Genomic DNA, 12,798 nt, shown 5'->3' with positions numbered 1-12,798 from the left:
GGGGGGGTAGGGGGGGGCTGAGGTGGGGGCAAGCCCGAAAACCGGGAGGATGCGAAGAAACGGGAGTATTTTTCCCTGAGGCCTGTGGGGATGGCAGGAGCCAGCATCGCGATGAGATCACATCGGCCTTGGGCAGGCAATGCGTGGCGTTTAGAATAGACCTTTGAGGGGTGAAATCGGGGCCGACAAGAGCTAATCCCTGAAATAACGATAAAAGTAACAGATTTTCCTGAGGAGGAGGAGGGCGAGCTTCTTCAGCAACAGGCTGGATGTTGTTGCATTTAAAACGATTCCTAGTGCACTCTCTGGTTTGTTTTTAATGGTGTTGCTCTGATGCTTCTTGAATTTAGCTGGTGTGTGCTTCTGTGCAGCGAGGTTTTAACAGCGTTTTATAATGTGGGTTGCTAGTGCTGTTACCTCAAAACTAGCATATTGTTGATGTTAAGGCTTCCTCTTTTTAAATTCTAAGCATCTCCAATATCTGAAGGGAGCTCCAGGAGAGCTGGGGAGGGACTCTTTGTCAGGGAGTGCAGTGACAGGACAAGGGGGAACGGTTTGAAATTGGAAGAGGGGAGATTGAGATGAGATACCAGAAAGAAATTCTTTGCTGTGAGGGTGGTGAGAGCCTGGCCCAGGTCGCCCAGAGAAGCTGTGGCTGCCCCATCCCTGGAGGGGTTCAAGGCCAGGCTGGATGGGGCTTGGAGCAACCTGGTGTGGTGGGAGGTGTCCCTGCCCAGGGCAGGGGGTTGGAATGAGATGATCTTTAAGGTCCTTTCAAGCTCTAACCATTCTACGATGGTTTGCTAAACAGGTTATGGCTTGTATCAGTTCTGGTTTTCAAGTGGCCTGGACCAAACCTCTCCATTGTGTGACCTTGCAGGATGAGGTGTCGTGTAGTTTATTCAAAGAGCAGTAAGATATGGATTGTGGGATCCGTCCATTTGAAGCTTTAATAATTCACTAAGGGCTTGTTTTAGCCTTGTGTGTCAGTGGTCAGTGGAGGCCTCGAACAAAGGAAAGACAAGGCCTGTTTTCACCCACACATCCTGTATCAAAGCTTTTCTGAGTGTTGCTTTTTATATAGCCTGGTGAGAAGCACATCTTGGCATACAGTTCCATGAGATATGTGGTAAACCAGATTAACAGCTTTTGTGCCAAAATGAGGTTTTGCTCCAGCTGCTTACCTTGTTCGGCCACTAGTGATCATCAAACTCTTCTGTGAGTTGCTTTAACCAAAGTAATTGTAAAAATCTGAAAGCTAGAAACGGCAAAAACTACTCAATAAGTTAAAACAGCTGGAACCAGTCACGGGGATGGGAGAGGGTGAATGTGTGGGATTTGTGTGGCACAGGCAGGAAGGGGGAAGCAGACCTTTTGGTAGAAGTGAGCATTAGATCCGGCCCAACAGCACATCCTGCTTTCTTTTTTTTTTTTTTTGATACAGTTAATGCAATGTGTCCTGACCTTGCAGGTTTCCCCCACCTGTGTCTAAGCAGAACTTGATAATATGAAGTCACTCACTAGAAATTAAAATGAAAGATGCTTTTAATTTTCCTATTGTTCTTCCGTAACCCATAAGGATGCATCCTTGACACAAGTTGATAGAATTGTCAGCTTGAGTTAAGTAAGAAGGTGATCTTGGAGGGCTTAGTTTCAATACAGATACTGAATCTGGAATTCAGTCTGCTATTGAATCTGTGCAAACACTATGGAGAGTATTTTCTCTAAATAAGCTTTGAGACTTCTTAACAGCTAATTTCACATTTATGTTGAAAGCTTCTTGGAAGCAGGCTTGTCGATTGTAGTTTTCAGACCTGTGCACGTGTAATGGTGTTGAGTTGGGACCCCCCAAAAAAAAAATCAAAACCTTCTTGTGGGAGGAAGGGCAACTGAAAACAAGTGCAAGTTGCCCTCTGCAGCTTGAGGCATTTCCTTGTGCATTCAGTATTCTGGTGATCAGCAAAAACACTTGGGAATCCTTTTTGGCAGCATGTGCTATAGCCAGTTTTCAGCAAAGTGGTGTAGATATATTTGCCCTCATTAAAAATAGAGGATTTGTAGCTTCCACCCCCCTGCACTGAGTTCTATGTGGGGAGGTTTAATAACTGCTGATCTAGACATTCTGAAAGTGGCAGCACCTGTTTATGTAAACGTGCTGACTTGTTTGCTATTTATTTGTTTCATTAATTATCTCATGTTATGTGGAAGAGTGGAATTTGCAAGTTAAATGTAAGCTCCCAATTCCCACTGTAAGTCAGTAGGTACTGATGCTTAAGCCCCTCTCTCCAGGAAAGCACCGTATCTGCATCCTCAAGTATATATATAACTGGTGCTCTTGAAGAATTAATTTGCAAAAATTACAGAACTTGTTACAAAATGTTTCTTTTGGATGTTAATAGACTGAGAAAGTGCTCCTGGATTGATGACTTTCCTAAGGTGAAGTGCATTTAAGCCAGATGTTTGGAGGCTGCTGTCCCCGCTCTGGTCAGGCCTGTACACTTCACTTCTGCTGTAGATCTTGCTTTTTACCTGTAATTCTACTTTTGACAGGATGTGTGTATAGTTAGGTAACTACGTCCCAAACAATGTCTGTTTCTAAATGCTTTTCTAGACCTAGAAAAAACACCTAGGTGCCTTTGTGTCAGTGTCATCTACTTGTTGTGTAGCCAAGGAGTGGAGAGAGAGAGAGAGAGAGAGGTGGTTTGGCAGAAGATGCTCTTATTTAATTATTTAACCACTGTCACTCTGCTTTCAAAAGACTGTAACCACAGAAGAGGTTTAGAAACAGACCCTGAATTTTAGAGGTATGAACTGTCCCTTGGAGGAGGATGTCAGTTTTGAGAGAAGGAAAATATGAAGTAAGGCACGCTTGTTTGCATGCAGCCATGTGACAGACCCTCTTATATTCTTATGGATAGGAAAAGCCACCCACCCACTCTGAAATCAAGAACTACCAAACCTCATAGTTTGAATGTCATATGCCCAGCAGTAAGGGGCAAATTTGTTCCTCGTATCCTAAAAATTGTTATCAGAAACCAAACAAAATGTGAGAAATATCCTATGGTACCTTAATATAAATTCTTGAATTTATATTAATTGAATTCAGTAGCCCTGTCTTTTTGAAGTTGCTTTGATATGATACTTTTGCTAAAGAATCTAATGGCCTTCTGTGTAGGAAGCCAGATAATGTGAAGTTGTGCCCTAGTCTGGTCAGTGTTAGGATGAATTTGACAGCTGAATAAATACCAAAAAAAAAAAAACCCAACCAAAACTTCAATAGTTTATTTGGCTTTCAGATTATTGAGGCATCTGGTTGTGTTTGTGCAGGTGAAATGGGATTTTTCTTTGAATTTTATTTAATCTTTGTAGATAATCTTGAAACCCTCCTTTGTTAAACTGGTGTTAGAGTGGTGTCATATAAGAAAACACATTAGAAGTGCTTTATGTGAAATGCAGTCTATAAGATACATTGTTTTCAGTTTTTAAATCCCACTATTTACTAAACAATCATACTAGGCAAAAAAATAAGTTTTTGCCTTGCTTTTTATGTGGCATATCTCAGCCTTGATGTTTTGCCTGATAACCCTGTAAAGCTACAGACCTTCCAAACCAAAAATCAATATTTGATCATCGGATTTTTCTTCATGCAAACTTTTTCAGATACTTTTTTCTACTAAATATACTTTTTTAAGAAATGCAAGCGTTTCAGATACATGAAGGCCACTAGTTTTATGGTTGCAGTAAAAGTGGGGAGTGGAGAAGGCTGGTAATTTGAGGTGATTGGGAAGGCAAGACCATTCCAGAGTAATGTTGACCTACAGGAGCCTTCAGTTACCAAACTTGCTCTGTGATGGGCTTTGTCTTCATAAATGCACATAAGCAGCAACTGATGGTGACTAAGGGAGCGATGGTGCTTAGAAACACATAACTCAGTCTCAGGCAAGCCAATAAACTTATTTGGCTATATTATAAACATCTGGTTTAGATTGAGGGTGGATTTTCCAAAAAGCTAGTTAGCTAAAGAAGTCTGAAAGGGTAGCAATGTCTTGAACTTCATATTTCGCGTTACCGTTGGAGGAAGGATTTGTCTTTACCAGAAGTGACGTGCTAATTGGTGGGATGAGAAAATGAAAGAATCTATTTGCAGTTAAGGGATTTGTGTTTTATTTAGGTTGTAAAGTCTTAGCAGTGCCTTGTACGACAGGACCCTACACCTTGCTGAAGCCTTGGCATTAATGTTGTAATTATAAATAGATTTCACTGTTGAAGTCAACTTGTGGATTTTTAAACCGACACACATTTCTGCCACCATTTCTAAGGCAATCCAAGAATTGATAGTGGAACTGAAAATGTTCCAATAACCAGAAATTCAAACAAGGACTGTGACCTTTCCCAGCAGTATATTTTGGAAGACAAAAGCTGTGTTGGCTTTTTTCAGGTCAAAATACTGATTTTGCTCTTTTTTTGCACACTGGGGTTAGCACCTTCTAGGAGGATTATGCCTCAAAACAATGTTAAGGATATTATGCATCTTCAATGTCAGTGTCTGGATAGAAGCATCTAGGTTTAAGGTGTTAAATTAGTTACAAATTATACAGTCTTTATATAGCAGTCTGCTGTGCTTTCTTGTTTACTTAACTCTGCCGTATAAATGTGGTCTTTTGTGATGAAATGTTTTCAGACAGTAAAGAGAAGGACAGAAATTTTTAAAAATGACTAGGTTTAAGGTGTTAAATTAGTTACAAACGATACGGTCTTTATATAGCAGTCTGCTGTACTTTCTTGTTTACTTAACTCTGCCATATAAATGCAATCTTTTCTTTTGTGATTAAATGCTTTCAGACAGTAAAGAGAAGAACTGAAATTCTTAAAAATAAAATGGAAATAGTTTTCTTTTTCAGAGGTTATTGTCCCTTGAAACCAGCATTCTGGAGGGACAAATTAGACTCAGAATTCTATATATGTCTGTGTTGGGACAAATTAGACTCAGAATTCTATATATGTTATGTGGTACAAGAAGATACTCAAATCTGATCAATACTCAAAGCAAAGAGTGTCAGTGCCCTCAGTAGCCAGTTGGGATGTTGTGTGACTCGGTATTTAAATATCATCCTGTGGAAAATGTACATTCAGGATGTAGTAAGAGTTGACCGTTTGCTGATTGGATTGAGTGATGACCTGAAGAGAAGTAATTATTTGATACCATTCCCCTAAGACGCCTTGTTCCCTCATGTAATTAGTGAAACGAGAGGTGATGTGTGAGTGGATATTAATGCAAATTCACTGTTTCAGGGTACAGATTTTGGAAAGTGATGCAAAACTACTTCCCTCTTGTTTTAAAGCAAATATTTATATTTATACCGAGTGTCAGGATTAGAAAGAAGTCCTTCTGTAGGCTGGAGAGGCTGACGAGCAGCACGGCTCCAGATCAGGGTTCTGGTACTTGATATGCAAACTACTAGAGCATTTGTACTTCTGCTTTCTGAGAGTTTGGGTTTCTTTGACGTGTCCACCCTGTCCTCCTTGTATGTGCTAACTTTAAATTCTCTGTAATGTGAAATGTTTTTTAATCTGGACTTGGAATAGCATCGGTTTGTTAGAAAAAGGTGATAATAATATGATTTCTGGAAGATTCTGCTGAGAAACTTGGAGGGGTTGTCGAAGCTGTGGATCTGGGCAGACTTATGCCTTTGGAGCCTTTTGTGTAAAGGAGCGGTATGAGAAGTGTTCATCACTTTGTTGCTGGTTTAAAGTATCAGATATACATTCACTGGACAGGAAGGCTCTTACAGACTGTTCAACATGAAGCTCACTGACAAGAGGATTTTTTTTCTTGGAGCTCTGCCTAAGTCTGTCTTCTCTTTCTCACAGATCACCAACGAAAGTCGGATTCCACGTAATAAAGGTGAGTTTCTTCTTAAAATCAACGAAATGCTTGTTGATGAATGTAACGTCAAGCATTTCTACCTAAAGTAGATACATTACAGTAGTCCTAACATCTAGACAAACAGGAAATTACAGGCTTTCCTTGTAGGTAGCAATTGTTGTGCTTATGTCTCTTGGAATTTCAACTTCGCTTCTATTTAGGGTATGTTAACGTGTCTTGAAGCTAATTTTATTCTGAAATGCGTGTGTGCTATTTAATTGAGCTCTACTTAATTACTAGTTACCCTCTTTCGAGTGATTTGTGAGTAGTAAGCAAGTCTCTGCAGCACTTAGTTTTTGGTTTCATTTTACACGAAATACGCGCTCTTCCGTCTTCAAAAATAAGAAGAAAACTTAGCGTTTGTACTTCAAAAGCCTTCCCTCTAGGTTACGTGAAGATAAAACACTATATTTAGCTTAATGAGACAGCGTTGCCACTTCCCACACAGGTAATTGGTGCTGCATCTGTGCTTGGTGACAGTACCCGGGGGGATGGAACCGGGTACAAACGAGGTGCCTTTCCTGGGCTCAGAAGGCCAAAGGTGATGCTGTGCAACGCTCTCCCATCCATCAAAGAAGACTTGGCATTTTGTCTGCAAATTTGTTGGGCAATCGTAGTGAAAACGGTGTTTCTGATTTGTCAGAAGCACTCCCCTCTGAATCAGTCCTTTCACAGCGATACCATATCTCTTGTGGAACAGAGACTTACCCCTCTTTTGTGTTTACAGTTCCTTTAATGATTAAGTATTACATGTTTAAGTCTTCCAAGAAATGTTGCTCTGTCACTCTGGCTAAACTCAGTGCAATCGATGAACTTTAATGTGTCGTTGACTGAATTTTGAAGTTCTGTATGTTGCTGATAGTTGGTTGGGTTTTTTTAAGTGTCTCCTTAAGTCACTTGCTCAAAGCTATGAAGTTCTGTATGTTGCTGATAGTTGGTTGGTTTTTTTAAGTGTCTCCCAAAGTCACTTGCTCAAAGCTAAGTTTTTGAAGATGGAAAAAGTACTTGCTTCTCTGCTTAGTACCCTATCAGTTGAGTGAATGTGTGACTAATGGTATAGTTTGTCTTGGAATGGGTAAGAAATATTTTCTAAGTCCAAAGTTTAACGGGTGTGTGACTTTAATGTCAATAAAATTAGAAATTAATACAGTGCGCTTTTGTAGACACTGATTACGCTTAAGTAATTAGGTCATAATACCTTTGAAGATAGATTTTAGTCATAAAGCAGAGTAGAACTTACGTTTGGATTAGAAAAACTTTGTGGGAGGAGGAGGAGGGAATGGAGGAAGAATGTTTCTATAATTGCAGCTGTCTGCAAAGTATGCCATTTCTTGAGGTCAGAACTCTCGAAGATTAATGTCTACAAAAGTTCTGTGGTGTTTTTCCCAAGCATATTGTAGTATGTTAATATGCTATAAAGATTCTATTTGACTAGCTAAGTGTCTAAAAAAAAGTCTAAGAAGAAATTTCTTAGGTATCTGTACCAGGCTGTCACTCTAAATCTTGTCAAGGTCCAAAAAAACATGGGGAGGTCTTTTTAAATACCTGTTTAGTATGGACATCAGGTATCTTGTGCGTATCCAAAACTGTATAAGCAGAATGAAAACTCAAACCACAACAGTTTATAATGGTAACAGACGGCCTTTGGGGGCTTTAACGTTGTGGGGAGACAGTTGAGGATGGCCAACTACAGCAGAAGGGAGTTGTCTACCTGTAGATGGGACGGAGGAGCAGGACAGCAGGTCTGTGTCTCAACTCAGAATCAGTTGAAATGTGGGGGTTTGGGGGTGGTTTTTTTAGTGTTTTAAGCTCAGTAACTTAATTCTTTGACCCACTTGTGAGGAGTTTTTTTCTTTCGTGAGACAGATACAGGCATTTATCTGCAGATATACTGTGTTCTGAGCAACTTCTTCTAGTTGGCTCTGCTTTGAGGACTACAGGACCTCCACAGGTCCCTTCCAACATCAAGGATTCTAATAAATTCTGCTAATATATATGCTTATAGGCAATGTGATCAGTAATTCATGCAGAACAAAAGGCATATGATGCATTTCCTACTAGACCATATTAACTGAGGTTAAAGCAGTATCCTTCAATGCTATAAACTACTGTTTTTTTCTATGCAGAACAAAAGGCATATGATGCAGTTCCTACTAGACCGTATTAACTGAGTTTAAAGCAGTATTCTTCTGTGCTATAAACTACTGGTTTTTTCAGACCCTAAGGTTTTTCAGGAATTGATAAATACGTTTGCTCACAACTAGAATATTTTCAGTTCTGTTTTAAGACTTTGTATAGAACACCCATGCTTACGTGCCTATGGTTAGGCCCAGCCTAAACCACAACAGCACCCAAAGTGTAATCTAATTCTAAAATTCCTAGGGCTGCCTATCTTAATTATGACCTTTTTTTAAATTATTTTTTGTAAATTAAATAAGACTTAAAACTATGACAAGGGTTTACTACGCTGTTGTGACACACAAGGGCACCTTTAGTGAATTGCTTTTCTTAATTCCTTGTTTGGTAGGATATGCCAAAGTGTTGATGCTGTTTGCACAGCTCAAAACTATAGTTCTTAAACTGCAAGCTGACTTCACATGAGTAGTATAATAACCTGGTAGTCTTTGTTATGTGTATCTAGAGAGTAAATAGCATACTCAGCTTTGAATATTCTTGGAGTCTTTCATCCAAATGATGATTTTTAACCCAAAAATGTTCTTGCTTTTTCCTTAAATCCAGTTGTTTTGCTTGTTCTGCTGCGGTTCATTTAGATTTTGGCAGGATCTGCATGAGGATGACTGGTGGCAAAAATGACAATGTGGACTAGAAATTAATTGTAGAGTGTAAGGTTCTGTGTCAGAATCTCAAAGAAGTATTTGTGAGTGCTTGATAGATCTTCCTGACTTAACCTGGAAATTTCAAAAAAAGTTTCTATTATATGTTGCAATAATTCAGTTCTTGGATCCTTTGCCACAAGCTGATTAAAAAAAAAAATATGAATTTTTCTTGCTGCAGATTGTTAAATGTGTATGTTTCTCAAAACTTTCAGTTCTTGGATCCTTTGCCACAAGCTGATTGAAAAAAAGACTTTTTCTTGCTGCAGGTTGTTAAATGTGTATGTTTCTCAAAACTTCATGGTACCTTCCATTTTATTTCAGTTGAGGTTGAAACCTGTTAAAGATAACTGTCTTTTTTGTTTAATAGTGTGCAGGCTTTCTACCTGTCTATGGTGGTGTGAAATATTCTTCATGTGCATTGTGCATCACTGTTTAAACATCTATCTGATGGCAGTAATGTGTGAAAATGTAGCAGAATTCTTGTCCTTAATGCTATTTAATTTGTTGTAGTTATATTTCTGTTAGATCATCTGTTAGATCATCAGGACTTACTACCATCATCTTATTGATTCTACTGTTATTTTTCCATAGGATACAGACAGCAAGCTACCCAAAGCTGGAAATGAATCCTTTGTACAAGAAATAAAACAAGATGATTCAAAAGAGGTTAGTTAAATATTATTTTGTGCTTCTAGCATCACACTAGAAATATTAAATAATCATCAGTCTTCATCCTGAAACTAGCATAGTTTCGTTAAGTTAGAATCATAGTTAGAATTTGTTGTTAATGTTAGTGTGTCCAACTAAAGGGTAAAAATGGAACTAAGCATTCTGAAAACATATTTAAGATTCACCAGTGCTGAACTTTTTGTTTAATTTACAGGATCATATTTAGCAGTGCATGAGAACTCTGAAGAATAAACAGCTTCTGTTTCCTAACTTTCTCTCAAAGTATATTAAAGAGGAATGGAAATTACTCACTTTGTTTTATTTTTCAGTTATATCTATTTCTGCATCTAGGTCTCCAGAATTTTTAAACAAAATATATTTTGCATACAAAGCAGCTCTTCATTGGAAGAGTTTTGTGGGTGTTGTACAGACTGATGGGTGAGCGTAATCTAGAACCACCTGCTGTTTAAGTGTAAAATGGCTTTGGTTTTGCTTTTTAGATAATTGACAGTATTATAGAAGAAAGCCAGAAGGCACAACAACTGGATGATGATTCTTTAGCCAGTAGAGGAAAAGAACTGACTGTTCCAACTTCAGATGCAAATGCTTGGATTTCTGGAGCAGACATCATTAGTAGTATTCCAGAAGTAATAGCTGCTAAAATACCATCAGAAGATGATGTTGGAGAACCAGCATATCAGAGCGTGTGTAAGGACACTGAATTGGAGTCAGGGAAGCTTTTGTTTACTTCTGAGCAACAGGAAACTCATAAGCTAACAAAAGTCACAAATGCAACTGACCATAAAACACATGAAACTGAAGCACAAGAAGAAACATCAAAAAATGAGGACCTAACAGACAAGAAAGAGGCAAACGCTGTAGAACAAGTGGCTTCAGATTTATCTACCAAAGACCTTCCTACAGCAGAAGAAATGCCTCCAGCAAAACCACCACGGCAGCTTACTGTAGAACCTGATATAGTTGCCAGCACAAAGAAGCCTGTCCCAGCACGGCCACCACCTCCAACTAATGTTCCTCCTCCAAGACCACCACCACCTGCACGGCCAGCTCCACCACCCCGGAAGAAGAAGAGTGAACTGGATTTTGAAGTGCAAAAACCTGTTTTGGAAGGCAAGTATTCCCTTTTAGGTGGCTTTAGTTATCTGGTTCAGGCTGGATATTAGGAAAAATTTTTTCACTGAAAGGGTTCTCAGGCATTGGAATGGGCTGCCCAGGGAGGTGGTTGAGGCACCATCCCTGGAGGTGTTCAAAAGACGGGTTGATGTAGTGCTGGGAGGTATGGTTTAGTGATGATGCTCCTTGTTTGTTGTGTGAGTGTCTATTTTTGTCAGTTAGGTTGATGGTTGGACAAGATGATCTTTAAGGTCCCTTCCAACCTAGAAGATTCTGTGATTCTGTGATCTACATGGTTACTATTTTTGTGTTTTCACTGAATTTCACTGAATTTTTAGAGTTGGAAGGGACCATAGAGATCATTCAATCTTGTGATTTTAGGTAAGTGGATGTGTAAATGAGGACAAAACAAATTTTTCATGAACCTTAGCTTCTTACAGTGGAGAAATACATTACAAGTGTTCCTAATTCAAAGACTTTATTGTAAATTGACACTTCCTACCAAAATAGGCACTTCTGTAGCAAGGAGAAGCTGCCTAATCAATACAGATACTAAAAGAAGTTACACACTTCACATCAAATGCATGCAGTCTGTATTTGCAGAGAAACACAGGTCAAGCTCAGGCTGAGGTCTCAGGAGCATGAGTAGCCCTGGGCTACTAGGGAGATGCCAAAAAAAATATAATTATTAATGAAACTTAAGAGGACTAGGTGTGAAATTGCATCCTTGCCTCCAACTACGTATGAAATATGTAATTGATAAGGCAGATTTGGTGGCGGTTGCTGTTTTAAAAAAAATCAAACTTGTCAGAAAGCACATTCAGGAGTGTAACTGTGATGTTAGGAGCCTTTCCATAGACAGGCTACAGATTGTTAGTGTTACGTTCTTGTCCTGCATCGCTCAACCTAGGACTAACTTTTCTTCTAATGCTGGGGAAAACTGCACTTTTAGAAGACTCCAGTGTCTGAATTAATGAAAATATTTACTTTAAAGCCAGCTGGGCTCTGTGGGATTCAAGGTCTCGGTGTTTTCGAGCCTCGCCAGGTGCAGGGACTAGGAGGAGCAAGGCCCAGGCTGGCCAACGGGATTATTTCGTACCACAAACGTCACATTCAATATAAATTAGAAAAGTTTGCTGCGTAGCTCTCTCTCCCTTGATGGCGGCGGGTCCAGACCACTCCTTACCTTGGTGCCAGAGCCCTGAGGCCTTCTCTTCCTCACAAAGCCTGGTGCCAGAGCCCTGAGCCCTTCTCTTCCTCACAAAGCCGCAGCGCTCGCAGTGTCCCACATGGACTGTCCCTGCTGGGAGTGCAGGGCTTCCTACTGATGTAATTGGCTGAGTATAATTCTTGTATATCTCGTATCACTATTGGGATTAATAGTGGTTCTTTAGTAATTATTTAGTCTTAATCTATTAAATCTATTTATATTTCAGCCCTTGTGTTTCTTTGTGTTCCCCGATTCCCCTTTCCGGGCAGGAAGGGGTGATGGGGTGATAGAATAATTGTCTAAAGGACAACAAATAGTTATGAGTTTTCTCAAACCATAACAGTTCTTCTTTCTTACATGAATCTCATTTCAGTTTCTCGAGAGAACTTCACAGCTGGTGGTCTTCTGACTCCAAGTACAGTGACAGAGGGCATGCCCAAAGATTCCCAGCCTTCTTTGGATTTGGCAAGTGCAACTAGTGGAGATAAAATAGTCACTGCACAGGTACTGGGAAATGGTTATAAACTCAAAAACTGTATTGCTTTTCTATTACTTTAGTGTTACAGTAGAGATAAGGTATTCTGTGTCTCCAAAATTTCAGGAAAATGGGAAAGCAGCCGATGGCCAAACAACAAATGAAGTACTCGGACCACAAAGACCCAGGTCTAATTCTGGAAGAGAGCTCACAGATGAGGTATTAATTCATGTGGTTTGTACTTAGTACCTTCTTGTGCTGGCTTTTCCAGTCTGTCGAATGAATTGGAGTTGTCACATGTCACTGTGTGCTCCGAACCACCATATACTGTGACCAGAGATGCAAATAGGAGTGACGACGTGCTGGCTTTGTCCACCTACGCACTTTGTGGTCCCCGAATCGTGTGTGGTGTTAGTGGTGGAAAGTGTGAGCTGTAACAGATCTGACATGCTGTGAGGTGGTGTTTGTGGCGTGCAAACACGTTGCAAGATTTCACTGTGAGGGACATCAGCAAACTTAGTGCTTTACCATGCATCTGAAAGGGGAA

At 39.7% G+C, this 12,798-nt stretch overlaps 1 protein-coding gene across 1 annotated transcript in view; it reads left to right on the top strand.

Moving 5' to 3' along the window:
* WDR44 (WD repeat domain 44) overlaps positions 1–12,798 on the top strand; it is a 35,173-nt gene that overhangs the window by 6,943 nt on the left and 15,432 nt on the right. The window contains exons 2-6 of the mRNA XM_014954936.1: positions 5,872–5,905; positions 9,355–9,429; positions 9,933–10,563; positions 12,150–12,280; positions 12,378–12,470. Of these exons, the coding sequence (XP_014810422.1) occupies positions 5,872–5,905; positions 9,355–9,429; positions 9,933–10,563; positions 12,150–12,280; positions 12,378–12,470 (964 nt within the window). The remainder of the gene's footprint in view (positions 1–5,871; positions 5,906–9,354; positions 9,430–9,932; positions 10,564–12,149; positions 12,281–12,377; positions 12,471–12,798) is intronic.

Source organism: Calidris pugnax, unplaced genomic scaffold, assembly GCF_001431845.1.
Source record: "Calidris pugnax isolate Ruff unplaced genomic scaffold, ASM143184v1 scaffold38, whole genome shotgun sequence".
In the NCBI taxonomy this organism is placed as follows: Eukaryota; Metazoa; Chordata; class Aves; order Charadriiformes; family Scolopacidae; genus Calidris; species Calidris pugnax.
This window is presented reverse-complemented; position numbering and strand designations above follow the sequence as displayed.